Source organism: Saimiri boliviensis, chromosome 5 (assembly GCF_048565385.1).
Source record: "Saimiri boliviensis isolate mSaiBol1 chromosome 5, mSaiBol1.pri, whole genome shotgun sequence".
NCBI lineage: Eukaryota > Metazoa > Chordata > Mammalia > Primates > Cebidae > Saimiri > Saimiri boliviensis.
This window is the reverse complement of record NC_133453.1, coordinates 50,069,616-50,084,726: the sequence shown is the minus strand read 5'-3', so window position 1 is coordinate 50,084,726 and position 15,111 is coordinate 50,069,616. Positions and strand designations below refer to the sequence as shown.

General features: G+C 43.5%; 1 protein-coding gene across 6 annotated transcripts in view; it reads right to left on the bottom strand.

Moving 5' to 3' along the window:
* NEMP2 (nuclear envelope integral membrane protein 2) overlaps nt 1-14,156 on the bottom strand; it is an 86,368-nt gene extending 72,212 nt beyond the window's left edge. For 4 of the 6 annotated variants that reach the window (XM_074399353.1, XM_039469877.2, XM_039469878.2 and 1 more), the window contains exons 1-2: nt 13,950-14,156; nt 4,381-4,496 (exon numbers count right to left, since the gene is read on the bottom strand). In XM_074399353.1, the coding sequence (XP_074255454.1) occupies nt 4,381-4,496; nt 13,950-14,055 (222 nt within the window). In that variant the 5' untranslated portion in view covers nt 14,056-14,156. Of the gene's footprint in view, nt 1-4,380; nt 4,497-13,484; nt 13,887-13,949 lie in introns of those variants that run through there. The other 2 variants (XM_074399355.1, XM_074399354.1) reach the window with 2 other exon arrangements.
* Between the last annotated feature and the right edge of the window lie 955 nt (nt 14,157-15,111).

The following is a 15,111-nucleotide window of genomic DNA, read 5'->3' as shown; positions in this document are numbered from 1 at the left end:
TCAGTCTCTTTTTAGACAGCTAAATCCCATGAACTATTATACACCATTCCCTCGCACATACCCTTGACTCCTCTGCATCCCACTTGCTTTGTCATGCTCACTTGCAAAATCCAACTCTCCACCATTCTACTCCTGCATTTGCATCACCAGTGTGCTGGAGAAACGCACACCGGTCTCACTTCAAATCCATGACTATGAACTTGGAGAGGGACATGAAAGCTGCAGTCATTCATACCACATACTAGTATTCATTCATTCTTCTACCCCCTGCAACAAAGGATTTCACAACTTCTTCCTCAATACTCCAACACCTCCTTCCCCACCCTCTTCTCCACTGTTGATCCTACCTACTTCATTGAAAATGGAAGAAATCAGAAGTGAATGTCCACCAGCTCCTATGTGCAAAGCCACCTACCTGTCAGCACCTGCAGGCACATGCTCTGCTTCCTGCCTGTGGGGAGGAAATTTCTTCCACAGAGGAAATTTACAGGCTCCATAAAGGCAAGTCCCAACTTGGGCACTGGATCCTGTCCACATTTGCCTACTCAAGGACATCCCAGTAGTACTTCTTCCCTCTCTATGAGATCATTTCTATCAGCATACAACATTTAAAAAAAGAAGAAACAACCTTCTATGGACTCCACTTTTCCCTCCAGCTACCACCCATTTCTTTGCTTCTTGTTGCAATGAAACTCCTTTAAAAAGCTGCCCGTGCCTTCAGTCTCTAGTTCCTCTCTTTCCATTCTCCGTTTAATCCACTTCAATCAGGCTTTCATGTCCAAAAGGCTGCCCTGACAAGGTCACTGGTGCTTCCATGTTGCTAACCCAAATGCCCAACTAATTCTCAGTCATCTTATTTGACCTATCAACAGCATTTGGCACTGCTGATTATTCCCTTCTCCTTGTTACACGTCTCCCCAGGGCTTCCAGGACATCTCCTTCTTCACTGTTGCTTCTTTTATCTCTCCTCTGCGGGCTCCTTCCATCTCCCTGTACTCTTAATATAAGACTAACCCAGGCTTAGCCATTGGTCGTCGTCTTCTCTTCTCCATCTAAACTCACTCAGTTTCATGGCTTTAGGTACCATCTATGTCAATATGCACAGCTAATTACTTTTGCAAAAAAAAAAAAAAAAAAAAAAAAAAAACAGGAAAGATATACCAGAAACTACTCAAACTGATTGCCTACCAGGGTTGGATAGGAATTAATAGAGGGAGGCAGGAAAGTGACACCTCTTGAAAATACCTTTGTGTAGAGTTTTAATTTTCAAGCCATATTAATTGTAGACACTCGGAAATAATGATAATAACACAGACCTAAAGATGGAAACAACAGACACTGGGGACCTCAAAAGGTGGTTGGGAGGGAGAGGGGCAAGGGTCAAAAATTGACCAACTGGGTACTATGGTCATTATTTGGGGGATGGGTTTAGTAGAGCCCAAACCCCAGCATTATGCAATATATCCATGTGACAAACCTGCACATGTACCTCCAAATCTAAAAAATTAAAAATCAGAAAGATTTTTTTAAATTAAAAATAAAATGCCATTTAAAAAACCCACTATGATCTTGTCTGAGAATAAAAAAGTAAACAAAGCTTGTAAACCAAAAATAAAATTCCAACATCCTGCACCCTGCTAACCATCTAAACCGAATCTTCTTCTCGACCAGGGCACTCCAAAGTTAACCTGAAAAATTGGTTCAGGCTATGCCAGGAAGCAGGGGTTGGACATGCCTCGTTATACTCTCCTCCCTGTTGGAATTTAGAAAAAGCCAACCAGCATTTAATATCAATACAGACCTTAGGTCTGATGAGAAGCATTTACAATCTATTCTCTCTGAAGCCTGCTACCTAGAGGCTTCATCTCTATGATAAAACTTGGGTCTCCACAATTACGTATCATAACCCAGACATTCCTTTCTATTGATAACTCTTTTAACCAACTGCCAATCAGAAAATTTTAAAATCTACCTATAACCTAGAACACTGCACCCCTCCCTGCTTCAAATTGTCCTGCCTTTCTGGGCCTAACTAATCTGTACCTTAAATATATTTGATTGATGTCTCATGTCTCCCTAAAATGTATAAAACCAAGCTGTGCCCTGACCACCTTAGGCACATGTTCTCAGAATCTGTGGGCTGTGCCACAGGCCATTGGTCACTCATATTTGGCTCAGAATAAATCTCTTCAAATATTTTATACAGTGATGTTTTGTCAACAAACTAAAACAAATATAAAATAAAAATGATAATCAAATTGACCAGGATGGAGGAACACCCTGAAATGGAAACAAATTTAAAAAAAAACTATATTTTGAATGAATCATGTAACCATACTGAATAATTCACCCCCATACTGATAGTAGATGGGGGTGAATTAACCTAAAATACACAATCTCAGAAAAAAAATTTTTTTAAACACTATAAATAATATTGAACTCCTGTTACTAGGTTTGGTTTTGGTAATGTTATGACTTAGCAATTCTGAAACCACTTTTAGTGTATTCTGGGATTAGGTAAATAAATAAACATATTTGAGGATAATGGGAACCAGGTTTCTCATTATCAGAGAAGGGAGTTATAAATATGAAAATTGGAAAACAAGAATGAACCCTGTCATACTGGAGATCTCATAACTCACAGTTTCTAATAGGTAGATATAGATGTATGTGCAGGTGTATGGGTGGGTATGTGTGTGTACACACATGACAATATGCCAGTAGTAATGAACACACCTAATGTTGACTCTTCCTTGGAAAAAATGTATGACTCCAGAGCTGAGTCTAGGAAATTACACAACAAGCCTAGAATATCTTGTTTGCCAGAAAGTAAAGTAGTGCTCAAAAATGCAAGGCACATGTTAGAAGGACATAGTACCTAGTTTGTAGGGGCTCCATCTGACTGGCCAAGTCTAGGACAATTTGAGTATCAAAATAAATAATGAGAGTAATGGATTGTAGTCTCCTACATTAACTGGCAACTTGTGAGACCATACGGATATAAATAAATGGAAGGAGGAAAAACTCTTCCTTATAGTAGAATGCCAATGAATGTAAATGGAATAATGGTGCTGGGCATGGTGGCTCACACCTGTAATCCCAGCACTTTTGGAGGCTGATGGCAGGCAGATTGCTTTGAGTCCAGGAGTTCAGTAGATTCATGGGCAACATGGCAAAAACACATCTCTACTAAAAATACAAAAAAAAAAAAAAATACAAAATAGACAGGTGTGGTGGTACACACCTGTAGTCCCAGCTACTTCAAAGGCTGAGGTGGGAGAATCACCTGAGCCAGGGAGGTTGAGGCTGCAGTGAACCAAGATCACACCACTGCACTTAAGCCTAAATAACTGCAGTGGGTCCCAGTCTCAAAAAAAAAAATGATATAGAACATCAACATGATTATTGATTCAGTAAAGCATCATCAATGAATGATAAACTAAGAGATGAAAGTTTCATGAGGAAGAGTTTATCTACATAGTCTCAAATTATCACCTCAAAACATTCATTAAAGGGAAGGAAATAGTAATTTTAGTGGAAGAATCTGACAGACACTACCTTAAGCAAGTGATCATATTATCAGCAATGGTACCAATCAACATCAAATGCTTCCTGATACAATGTTCCAGCTATTCTCTCAGCCTTCCCCCACATACCTTCCCCCAGGTACCTTCTTGGGTAACTCACTCCACTGAAATCTTTCTCAAATGTTACCTTCTCAACAAGAACTACCCTGACCAACTTGCTCCCACTTCTCTCATCCCACTGATCTTACTCTACATTTTCTTTTTTCATAGTACTTACTAGTTTTACCATTTTCATTGTTATATTTATTGTTTACTATTCCCCACCTGGGATAATGCAAATTTCCACAATGGCAGGGATCTGTTTTGTTCACTGATGTATCCTAGGAGCCTAGAAATAGTTCTTGGCACTTAATAGGTGCTCAATAAATATTTGTTAACTGCTGAATGAAGGAAAGTACTAGGCAATTGAGAGCAACTGCTATTTTGGCCATATTTGGGATCAGTGGTTATTCCAGAATTCCTATTTGGAGGCTTTGGATAGCAATTTTGGAAAGTAAGAGGAACATGCTGTCTTGAGATGTGCCTGAACTGCAGGCATGCTGCATGCATTTAGATAGTATATTCATTGGGAGTGGCTTGGGAGGGGCTGAGGGACAGTATGAAGGAGTTAATGTCCTCTCTCACATTGCCCACGCATTGAACCACTGAGTCTGATCCTCAAGTCAGCTTTCATACTGATACACAGATCTGTATCATACCAAAAATTGTTTCTATTCCTGAAATGGTACATTTCCTGTCCCTAGGACATGGTAATTCTCCGTCCCTAATATATGATTTAAAAGTAGGCCCTTACCTCCATAGTTGACCACATGTATTTCCACTCCACATGGGAATTTTGATTGAAGCAGTAACAGTCTGACTCAGAAGTTCTAATTAAATCATTTTCCTTCAAAGCTTTACACCTTTGAACTGAGAGATGGAAAAGGGAATACATTTTCTAAATCCTTAATTGCCCAGAATCTTTTTTTAAAAAAAATTCACAGGGAGGTAGTAGTTTTAACATTCTATGGCCAATAAATTCTCCTACATGGTAATTATAGTCCTTCAGTATTTCCAACCAAAGAGGAGACAGACAGAAAATACTATAGCCCAAGAGTCAATGTTTATGACATGGGAGGGCACTAAGAGCACAGAGAACAGGTACCCCTTCAATTCTGAAGCAGAAAGCAACAATTATGGGCATCTCCCCAGAAAAGAAAAAAATATGAGTAAAGGGCTGAAGGGTGAGGTAGAGGCAATGAGACAAAAATTAGGAAGTGGGAGCGGGGGTGGGCAGGACCAGCAAGTGTGTACAGAATCATGAAGATGACGTAAATCATAGAATTAATTCAGTTTACAGATACTGGATTGTTATATCGGTGAGGGAGCATGGATGGAAGGTATATGAACACCTGTACCTGGAGTGGTAAACCATGGATACTACTATACCATATGGACTTCATCTTGAAAGCAAAGCATTGAAGGATTTTAGGTAAGTATCAGTCTCAGCAAGAAACGATTGACACTCAAATGGATTTAATTAAAATAGTTCAGTAAAGATATGGACAGGGTTAAGGCACTAACAATAAGGTACTATGAAGTTCCCAGGCACTAACAACAGCAGGAAGCTTTTAGCAGCCCGAGTCCCAAAACGGCAAGTGGAGGATCCATGTTACTGGAGTCATTGGAACTGGGAGGACTGTAGTCTAAAGGAATGCAGCCACTGCCAGGACTCCTGTGGAATGGCATGGGTACCACAACCTGTCTCTCCCACTGTCCCCTCAATGCCCTGAATCAGCCAAACTCAACAGGAAGGCAGAGGGCAAAGAAGCCCATATAATGCAGTCCATAGAGGTTAGCTTCCAGACACTAAGCGGGGAAGAGAAGGGCTGAGAACAGATCTACAGCAACAGGGAATACCAGCTCAGTAAGGAAGTGACAGAAACACATTTGTATTTTGGAAAGAACATTCTGTAAGTAATGTGGAATACTGAAGAAGAAGACTGAAAGCAGAAGAACCACTAAAAAGGCCACTGAAGCCATCTAAGCAAGACATGGACTAAGATTAGGAAATGAAATCAACAGGTTTTGCAGATTCATTTTATCAAAGAAAACAAGAATATGATGTGAAGGTTTCTGCTAAGTGGAGAGATAGTGAGGCCCTTTACTCAGATAAGAAATATTAGAGAAGAAGTAAGTCTGTAGAGGGAAGTGGGAATGAGTTCAATTTTGGATATACTGAGTTTTCACTGGTGGGATTATGTGAAGAAGATCTTCACAACTCCAGCAAGAAGAAATTTGGCTGGAGACAGATATAGATACCTAAATATATATGTATGTCACATATAATACAACTCAACATATCTGAGAGAAGAGCGATACGTATGAACCCTCAGTATTACAGAGGGTTAATGTAAATGCCACAAGAAAACCAGAAAGTAGTGATGGTCACTTTCTTTTGTGGTCATTCCTGTATTTGGATTTGAAATGAAGTGAAATGAAAGTCCTAAGTTCTTCTGGATTGAAGATAAGAGTGTCACCCCCACATCTGTCCAACAGGAAACAGGAACAAGGAACACTTACGGGTATACACAGAAATGGGCTTTACGCGCAACCCCTGACTCCTTTAAGGAAAGAGTAGTCAGTTGTTTCTCCTGAAAATCCTGAAATGAAGCTAGAACAACTTGTTACACCAAAGTTGGGGAAGAACTGAGTAACCAGTAACAGCTGGTAAACAATTACATCCATGTAGGGAATAACACTGAACATGCTCAGACAAGTCCCTGGTCCTGGCCTGAAATATCCTTAGCATTAAGTTGGAGAAAAGTGAAGACAGAATTGGGGAAAGGATCCTGGGAATGCTCACCATCTCCCAAAACACAACTCCATAAAAGAGAGGGTTCTCCAGTCACCACACGAAGCAGCAAAGTTACACAAAGACCCAGTGTATTCAACTGTGACCGTCAAATCATTCATCTTTACTTTCCACATTATGATGAAATGCATTTGTTTCTAAATATATCAAGAACTTTACAGAGTTTGAGAGTTCAAGATGCAAATACAAGAATCCAGGTTAAAAGTGAGGAAAAAGCACAAGAAGGAACCTCCGGAGCAAGGATCCCCAACCTTGGGGCCGAGGACTAATATCAGTCCATGGTCTGTTAGGAACCGGGCTGCAAGAGGTGAGCGGTGGGCATGGTGGGTGAGCATTACCACCTGAGCTCTGCCTCTTGTCAGATCAGTAGTGGCAATAAGATTCTCACAGGAGCGTGAACCCTACCGTGAACTGCACATGCAAGGGATTTAGGTTGCATGCTTATTATGAGAATCTAACTAATGCATGATGATCTGAGGTGGAAGAGTTTCATCCCCAAACCACCCCCCATCCCATTCCTGTCCTATGGAAAAGTTTTCTCCCATGAAACTGGTCCCTGTTGCCAAAAAGGTTGGAGACAGCTCCTCTAGGGGATCTCTGTTAAATACAGGATACCAAAAATGCAAAACGTGCTCCTGCATGGTGTGTCTATGCACTAGAGCCAAAAGGAGAATTCACAACCAAGGCTATGAACACACAAAGCAACCAATGCTGAAACACATTTTTGGACATATCTGAGATGCAAATGACTTCTGGCCAAGGGCAGCACAGGGGGAAGTGCAGTCCCAGGGATATCAAAGGGCTGGCAGCTCCTGCAGAAAAGATGAATGTCAAGGAATGTAGTGTATAACCTGGAAGATTCTGAGCAACTGCAATGAGAAGACATGAGAACACATTAAATGCTCCCATTTAGTGAGCAGTAGAGGTGGGGGATCAGGTCTCTGGATTCACCTTACCATGTTTTGCCTTTGCACAGCCTCCTGTGGGGGGAGGGGGTCTCTGAACATGGTTAGAGTTGAGAACTTTATACTGGGAGTCCTCAAATAAAAGGGAGGGAAGGATTCTTACCCATTGTTGTAAAGGGAATGCATTCCAGCAGAGCAGGTGAACAGCATGAAGTCTCCGGTACATAGACCCAACAGCCCAAACTATGATAAGAATGTTTACTTCCAGACATACCTTTCTTCACCACCCATGCTAGAGGGGCTTTTCTTGTGGATGCCTCCAAGGAACCCTCCCTGCAATCTTCTCCTTTTGAGTGGTGCTACTTCAGGGGCTAAATCAACTCCCATAGAATAGTTCCCTTTTGTTAATGGTCTGAGGAAACAGCCTTTTGGTGGGGCCTGAGCTTTGCAATCAAATGATCTCTTCAAATAAGGTTCTTTCCACTTGATCCTAAGGATGTCTCCTAAATCATTAGAAATCTACAGCTCTTAAGAGCAAGATGATGCAATTTAAGTATAATGTATTACTGCAGTTTCAACATAGGAGTAAATGCTTCTCTGTTAGCCAAGCCACATTCCTCTTACACTAGGATGATTGTAATAGCCTTCTACCTAGCTGGTCTCACTGCTTCCAGATTTGGCCCCCACCACCACATTTACCCACTACAACCTACTCTTCAATTAGCAAACAGATGTTTTTAAAATGTGAATTGGGGCCAGGCACAGTGGCTCACACTTGTAATTCCAGCACTTTGGAAGGTGGGCAGATCACCTGAGGTTAGGAGTTCGCGACCAGCCTGGCCAACATGGTGAAACCCTATCTCCACTAAAAATACAAAAATTAGCCGGGCTTGGTGGTGCATGCCTGTAATCCCAGCTACTCAGGAGGCTGAGGCAGGAGAATCACTTGAACCTGGGAGGTGAGGTTGCAGTGAACCGAGATCACACCACTGCACTCCAGCCTGGGCAACAGAGTGAGCCTCCGTCTCATAAAACAAAAACATGAATCAGAACATAGCATTTACCTGCTTAAAACCCTCCAGGGCCAGGCATGATGGCTCACACCTGTAATCCCAGCACTTTGAGAGTCCAGCTACTTGGGAAGCTGAGGCAGGAGAAACGCTTGAACCCGGGAGGCAGAGGTTGCAGTGAGCCAAGACTGCACCACTGCACTCTAGCATGGGTGACAGAGCCAGACTCCGACTCAAAAAAAAAAAAAAAAAAAAAAAAACTCTCTAATGGCTTCCCTTTACTCCATTAATAAAATCCTCCTCCCTTCCAAGGACCTGAGTGCCTCTATGACCTTCTCTCCTCCACTTTCCTCCCAGCCCAGCTGCTTCAGCCACACCTGGCCCTCCTGTCCTCAAGATGCCAGCCCACCCTACCTCAAGTTTCCTCAGTCTGCAACCTTCTTCTCCCAGATCTTGGCAGAGCTCATGCCTTCCAATAATTGATGTACACTATCAAACACTACCTTCTCAGAAAGGCCTTCTTTGATCCCACTATCTAAACAAACACACTCCAACCACTTCCACCTGCTTTATTCTTTCTTCATATTACATATGTATTTATTAGCTTATACTCTGTCTTTCCATGAAAGAAGGGACATTGCATGTTTATTACTGTAACCCCAGCACTTAAATATTTGTCTTTTGTGTATAGCTTGTGATTCAAGAGGACTAGAGGGTTATTTGGGCATGTGTGGCCCACCAGTGGAAGTCCAGCCAATCTTTGTAAGAGCCTGGCCAGAGCTAGTTAGCACCATAAAAGGAGGTGCACTCTGACCTTCCCTTGAAACCACCTGACATAGCAGGGTGCCCTTGCCAGCCTGTGCCACTGCCATCCCCTCTACAGAACTCATAAAGCAGGAGGGTCAGTCTGGAAACCACAGGCTGCAATTCCCCCTTACCCTACACCATGGGCAACATATCCATAGCTAGAGGGTTGAGTGCTACAACCCTTAACATCCCCTGGGCTGGGGACCATCTTCTTGCCCCTCACTGAATAAAGGAGGGCAGAAAGAAGAGGTGGCATTAAGCTTGTTTTTATTTGGCTCATATATGATACCTCAGTGTATTCTGGGTTAGGGTTAGGGTTAGGGTTAGGGTTAGGGTTAGGAGTGAGGAAAACTTGTTCTGCATTTTCCCTCAGTCTTCAACCAGATTAAGGATAGCATGGAAGAAAGGAGGTTGTACTGACTATTCGTACCTATAGACAAACTAGTAAAAGCATGTTGCAAACAGCTGTGTTCCCTCAAATTCTCCAGAGTGGCCTCTGGCTTTTGAGGTGAAGCTGATGTGGAATGTACATAATCCATGAGATTACGCAGACAAGGTGTCAGTGCTTCATGGGTCCCCTGACTGCCCTTCTTTCTTATCACCTCTCTCCCAAGGTGAATAAGTTTCAATCAACCCGCACAGGCATTCCTAAATAAGGGACCGGAAATTCAGCCACAAGAAGCCACAAGCCTAGCTTCAAGACAGTTCAGTAAGCCATGGGCCAATTGGACTAGGCAAAAGACAGTGATTGTCACAAGACTATTGTCACAGCTGGCCCAAGGCCTTCCTAGAGAGAACAGATCTTCCAACTCTGGATTGATTATAAAGGCTATATATTTCTTATGTCTCTCTTCCCTTTAGCAATCTTATTCTAGAGATATTTCACTGTTCAGTTTCAATCTCCTTATCCAACTGAGGGTGGGAAATAGGAAATGGAGCCAGTCTGACTGCTTATTTGAACTCTATCACTGATTACGCCCTGACACTGAATGCTATGAAGCTGCCTTCATCTCTGTGGGTTTCACTTAATCATGAGGCCCCAGTTATTGCTGGTTAATTCTAATCGGATAGAACCTCTTGGTAGCAAATGCAGGCAAACTCAAACATATCAAAACAATAGCAGGCTGGTGCTGTGGCTCACGCCTGTAATCCCTACACTTTGGGAGGCCAAGGCAGGAGGATCACTTGAGGCCAGGAATTTGAGACCAGCCTAAGCAACATGGAGAAACCCTGTCTCTACCAAAAATACAAAAATGAGCCAGTCTTATAATCCAGTCTCCAAAATAAATAAATAAATAAAAATTTTAAAATTAGAACAACAACAATACCCTTATAATGCAATCCAGGAAATGAAACAAGAGTTTCTAGGAATTTTTTTTTAAAAAAAACTAACAATAGTCATTCATTAAAAAACTAACAATAATCATTCATTTGATCAAAAAGGAACACTACCTGCCTAAGGAAAGCTACCGCTTCTACTTAAGGCTGAAGTATTTAATATGTCCCTACCCTGGAAGGTGCTCCATAACCTAGGTAGTCACTTCCTCAAGCCTGAATCAGATTGGGAGAAAGATCTGGAATTGTAGGCTATCCCTGGCCTACATCTCCCAAGGACTGAGGAGCACTGTGGGATCAACCTTGAACGCCATCCTTACTATGGAAAGACAGGTTTCTAAGCCTGGCAGGGTATGATTGTTCTTAACTTCTTGCCATCCTCAGCAGGCTCCCTTATCCTTTCAATTAACCTGACTTCTAGAGAACAGTATATTTCTGGATAGTTGTGTTCAAACCACTAAAATGCTACAGGAGACATTAATTATTTACATTACCAAATGGTTCAGAAAGTCGGGGTTCCCTTAATCCAGGAGACAGATTCCTTAGATCACTTTAAATCCCAGTTGATTTATAAATATTCAATTAATCTAACTTTAGAACTACATATCTAGTATAAAAAAGGGACAGCTGCATGTCACCTACTTTAATTATAAGCTCAATTATTTCCTTTGTAGTACTTTTGTCATTAGTGTTCCTAAATGTAAGTATATATTTAAGTTAAAGAGTTGAGTCATATATACAGTTTAAAAAAAAAATCCTCAGTCAAAACATCAGAAGAGGGCAGGTAGCGCTTAAACCTACTTACAGAATATGCTAAAAATAAAACACACATACACCTCAAATCTTAGCAGAACCTAACTCCCAACATAAAAATATTTCACCCATGTTCCTCCTGAAAACTGACATGGCCCCCTCATGTGGGGGAAAAAACTATCTTCGGATGAAACTGCAATGGCATCATAATATAAATAGTTATTACATTATATGACAAATGTCTCCATTTGCCCTATAATTGCTTTTCTTTGGGCACAAGGAAGGGGAGTGAGAAGAGCAGGAAACACAAAAAGCAAAAAAAAAACAAGTTTTTACTTGTGAGAAGTCAAATGGAGTCAGGATTTTTCTTAGTATTTGTTTTTTATAAATTCACCTTTTCAAAGGAGTTAACATGAGGCACCAAAGTGATAAACTATTCTCTTAACCTCAGTTTTTTTTAACCTGAATAATCTTTTTATTTCTTCAAGAATGTGAGAACGAAACTCGAATTAGTACATACTAATGCACACTCAAGTCTTTAACTTCAAGCCCAGATCTTTCTTCACAGATGACTTTTAAAGTTGTGGTTTCAAATGGACTGCTACCATAGTTTAAGCCTGGGAAGCTACTGCCACGGCCTGAACTTCATCTCAGGACAACACATGGTTTTTAGAGATCTCACTAACTGGCTGCAAATTATGGGAAACTCTTCCATTTCTCTTTGACATTTCTCTTCCTCTCAGTCAGACAACTACCTGCTCCTTCTGTGTCAACTGTCTCCGACTTTTCTCTAAATAGTGACAGAAAGCTGGTGGTGGTCTGAATGTTCTTCATTCCATTGAAGGGTGTGTTATTCAAGACAAAATGTTAGAACAGGAAGGCACCTTAAGTATCACCTAATCCAAGCCTCTCGCTTAAAGAAAGTACCAGCTGTTTCCTCTCAGGGTCCTCATGAAACCAGACTTTTAAAGAGCAGCAATAGTTCTTAGGCCTCGTCTAATCCAGAGCTTCCAACACAGTGTCACTGGCAAACTACAGGATGCTGGGCGCTTCAGTCCCTACTGGAAAGGCTATTGGAATGGCAAGCATCCCTGTAAGGCTACAGAAGTTGCCTTTCTTCTTAGCTGTGGATTAGTTTTAGTCAACTCAATGGGCATCCTGCATGTCTCAGAACAGAAGCTCCAATAAGCATTTATGTGTGTCTTTGATTAACAAAACAGAAGCAGGCTGTTACTACTATACTAAGCGCGGTAACATAAAAATTTTAAAAACACCAGGTTCATTGAGGTGAGGAAAATGTTGGAAACTCTTCAGTAAAAGCATCTTCATTTTACTCATGAGAAAACTATGGTCCATAACGACTCTGTGCCTGGACCAAGGTTATACCACAGTTGTGGCGGAAGGTAATGACTGGGTGCTGGTCTAAGGCTACTTCGAATTTTCTCCCTGCTGCCGTGCCCAGAAACCTTCCTGCTTAGGCAGATTTGTGTTTTATATTTTCACCAGAACATAATTGTATTTCTTACTACCAAGGCTTTGTTCTCTCGTCTATAAAAAGGGAATAAAATCGTACCTTCCCCCATAGGGCTTCTATGAGTATTAAATATGATCGATACTGCACTTAAAGCACTTAAAACACTGACTAGCACATAATGAACACTCGACAAATGTCTGTTCAATGAAAACCGGTATCCAACAGTTGCCCAACATGTAACTCACTGCAAGGTTCCCTCAGTTGGTAGCTGTGGCAGAATCTGATAACGACCTCATCAACATCCAGTCTCTCACTCATCCTTAGATAAAAAACCGCGGTGTAACTGGAGGGAGGGCCATGCCCAGCTAAAAGAATACACCTGGCAGCCTCCCTTGCAACCAGGGTGGCCAACGCAGTGAAGGGAAGTGGGTAGAGAGTGCATCCAGGAAATCTTTTAAAACTGAAGCGCATGGTAAGCTAGCAGCAGGTCCGGAGTTGGTGACTTCCCCAGGTGTCCTTCCAGATCCTTCCCCAGTGTGCCAGGATCCTGAGCCCACTCCGTGGCGAGCCCCTAACGCTAGCAGCGCCGACCAGTTGCTGCTTCCCGTGCGCCCGGCGCTGTTTACGCAAACACCACGGACCCTCGCGAGGCCTCATCATCGGCGGCTCACGTGGGACCCGTTGCGTTACTCGCCCGGGGTCACAACAGCCAGTCAGGGGCAGGAGACTTTCGTCGGATTCTGAAGGTAAAGCTCTTACCTTCTCTACTCTTGCGACCAAAGGAATACTAGATAGTGAAATAACAAGGATTTCAACGCGCATGGATGCACTGTACAAAAGGCCGTGTGCTGACAGTCTGGAGACTAGGGTCAGCGGTGCTCGTGACAAGCTGTGTGATCTTGGGCAAACCAAAACCTCTCTGAGTTTCGGCTGCTGCTGTGAAACGAGCGAATTGGGCGACTGGATTGCGCGGTTGCTTCTAGTCCTAAAATATAAAATGCCCAACTGCCAGGAGAGAGACCAAAGAGGCCCAAGAAAGCAGGAAGGGCGGGCGGGGCCTGCCCGGGTGTGGGCCGCGTCCGCGAGGTGACCCCGAAGCGAGAAAAGAGAGCACCCGCCCGGTCCCGAGGCCTCGCGGCGCCGCCCGGACCACAGAGCGCGCCCGCGGGGCGGCGGCGAAGCCGGGGAGCGAGCACGCGCGCGCCGCCGCCGGGGCCGGGTTACCTGACAACGCCGCCGCCGCCGCCGTCGCCGCCTCCCCGCGCACGGGCAGTGTGGCCAGGGGCGGCAGCCAGAGCAGCAGCCACCACCGCCCGTGGCGCGACCGCATTTCCTTAGGGGTCAGCTCCGCACGACCCGAGCCCTAAGGGGCCGGTTCGGCCTTAAGGAGCGGAAGTGGCGCGGAGCCTCAGAGAAGACGGAGGGGGCGGTGAGGCCCGAACGCGGGAAAGGCGGAGACCCCGCCTCCCCGGGGCGGAGGGAGAGTCTGGCCCCTGGCTCCGGCCGCCGCCCGCGGCCTCGGGGCTCGGCCTGCCCAGGCCGGAAGGGATTTCGGTGACGCGATCTCGGGCGCACGCTCGGCCTCGGCCTCCGGACCGCACGTCCCAGCGGGGCGTCCAGGGCCTCATCTTCCCCCGGGGACCTCTCGGCAGCGTCCCGCCGCCCTCGGCGCGGGGCTGGGAGTTGCAGAGAGGAAGGGGTCGCTCTCCCGGAGTGTTTCTTAAAACTTGGCTGACCTGTGACCTGCCGGATTTGGAGGCTGAGTTCTCCGAGCGCCTGTGAGTGACAGCCTGTGAATGGGAAGGTTTCGGCAAACGCCCTTTTTGTGAATAAATACATAAAAGCCAGTTTCTTTATTTTACCTTTCTGTTTTCCCTTTTACTTTCGTTTGGTAACAAAATAACAAATTGGAAATGTGGCCGCCTAAATAACACTGACTTGTGTGTCTAATCTCGGACACCACATTTCAGAGTACAGAGGGGCTGCAAAATGTTCCTTTAAGGTTTTCTTAAAGTTCGCTCATGTTAAAAAAAAAAAAAAAAAAGTTTTTTAATGTAATATATTTTTAAGTTAATGTATAACTTGAATGGTCTTAATACTGATAATTAGGAGATATAGTAATATATATATTTTAAAGAACATTCCCTCCACAGGCCATGTAACCCATTAATTTGATTCAGTATTCCATACTTAACTAGGACAGTCTTCTCTAATTCTGGTCTTTTGCTGAGATGTCTCAGAGAACCCGAAGTAACATAAATTATCCTTTGAAAGATAGATAAGCTTCATTTTTCCTAAAACTCTGAGTAGGATGGACGAGGCCTTCCTTGCCCTCAAAGGAAGGTTTAACCAACTGCCCTTAAGCGCATGGGACCATGTGTACACC